The sequence below is a fragment of the Penaeus monodon genome, chromosome 23 (assembly GCF_015228065.2).
Source record: "Penaeus monodon isolate SGIC_2016 chromosome 23, NSTDA_Pmon_1, whole genome shotgun sequence".
NCBI classification, from domain to species: domain Eukaryota; kingdom Metazoa; phylum Arthropoda; class Malacostraca; order Decapoda; family Penaeidae; genus Penaeus; species Penaeus monodon.
This window is the reverse complement of record NC_051408.1, coordinates 18,589,969-18,591,750: the sequence shown is the minus strand read 5'-3', so window position 1 is coordinate 18,591,750 and position 1,782 is coordinate 18,589,969. Positions and strand designations below refer to the sequence as shown.

The 1,782-nt window shown below is 35.5% G+C and overlaps 1 protein-coding gene across 1 annotated transcript in view; it reads right to left on the bottom strand.

Moving 5' to 3' along the window:
* LOC119588163 (2-oxoglutarate dehydrogenase, mitochondrial-like) overlaps window positions 1-1,782 on the bottom strand; it is a gene marked incomplete at its 5' end in the record, with an annotated part of 33,733 nt that overhangs the window by 1,438 nt on the left and 30,513 nt on the right. Inside the window, 2 exon segments of the mRNA XM_037936867.1 lie at window positions 383-529; window positions 1,398-1,552. Of these exon segments, the coding sequence (XP_037792795.1) occupies window positions 383-529; window positions 1,398-1,552 (302 nt within the window).

Sequence of the window (1,782 nt, the reverse complement as noted above, 5' to 3'; positions counted from 1 at the left end):
ACAACATGTCATGGTATCTTCAACCCCACTTCATGATACAAAGGAATATCATTCATTATTACATAAAAAAAGAAAGAAAAAATGGCAAGGTAAGCCGATGCAAGCCCTCAAATCTCGACCTAATCCTTGTACACAAGCTCTTCTCATACCTTCTCACTGTCAGTCTTGGTACGTGCATCTATGATACATTGCCTTATTGTAACGTACAAAATAGATTTTGTGTAAAATCAGGAAGATGAACTTCTACAAGGCAAGCAGTAATGTCTCTGAATGCAGAACCAAACCAAAAGAAAAAGAAAAACAACAAAAAACAGCTGCTTAAAGAATGATGACCAAAGAATCTATACGGGTAGCAAGTACTCTTTTGCGAGTAGATGCTCACCTCACTGGTCGTATAGGTTTGGAGGCTACATGAACCTGACTTGGAGCTGGGCTCTCAGGTGTGCCCGATGATGGGAAGAACCAAGGGAACCAATACTCGTACCAAGACTGGTCCTCTGAATCGTGCGCAACCTTGACACGCTTGCTACTGAGGGTTAGCATTATTAGCAAAAAATTCCTTAAATATTTCACCAGAAAGTGTTAATTTTTTGTCTTTTTAAATTCTAATCAACAGACATAGCATACACATTCCACTGAATGTTATTCTCAGTGTTCAAGTAAAAGTTTTCTAGTAAGATAATTGCAAATCTTCCTCACCCCGTTATACAAAAATAACCTGCTATCAGTTCTGGCATAGTAAAAAAAAAATTACCAAAATATCAAAAGCCATGCAGCAAACTTAAAATAATATAAAAACCTTAGTGTTAATGATTTTCAGTTTGCAACATAGTGCTGCTGCTTCACCAGAAAAAATATTCTCCTCCTAACTTTATATCCTTCCACATTTTCTGACTTCAAAATCTCATATGAAATATGTTGCTGCAACAAACTTTCAAAATCCTTTTCTTTTTCCAATTGTGACCCTACTCCTTTATAAAGTTCAATCTCCATTTTGTTAGCAACAGTTGCCTTGTAAATCTTATCTGTTATATTATCTAGTCATTAACTTTATACTCATACTCAGCAGTTGAAATTTACCCTGCATTCATACAGTCTTTCAATCAATATCTGTAATATAAAAGATCACCTGCGCAAGAGAAATCTGGAAAACAATTTAGCTCTATATCCTCATTTTTCATGGAATAGCTAATACATGTTTGTTCAGTTTTTTTCATATACCATCATACCTGTATCTATTAAGACTTTCATACAAAATTTCAGACAACAGAAGATAACTTTCACACTATGAAGACATCTTTCACACTGCATCTACAAAACAAACACAACATTCTTTAAGGATAAGAGGATTTCTATCATTAAGCAATCATCCAACAAAAAGGTACCAAAGTACTTACGAAATGTGACGTTCATGGTTCAAAGCAGTGGAAATGCGAGGCTGGATATACGACCATGCCCCCATGTTCTTATGTTCTTCCTGTGACCAGACCAACTCAGCATCTGCATACTTGGCACACTCCTTCATGACTAAGTCATATGGGAATGGTGCAATCTGAGAAGGTAATAATTATTGATACATGTGCTGGAAAGGTATATATAATATAGGTATCTTACTATCAAAACATGGGAGGGAGGGGGAACTTCTTTACATGCCTATTCTTTATGTGAGATGAAGTAGCAATGATAAAGTATAGTAAGAAATATACTACGACAGATTTTTCGTAATAACCATATTCCTGTTCATCATGAACTCAACAGCAGACAAAGTGAGTAAAGAAAAAA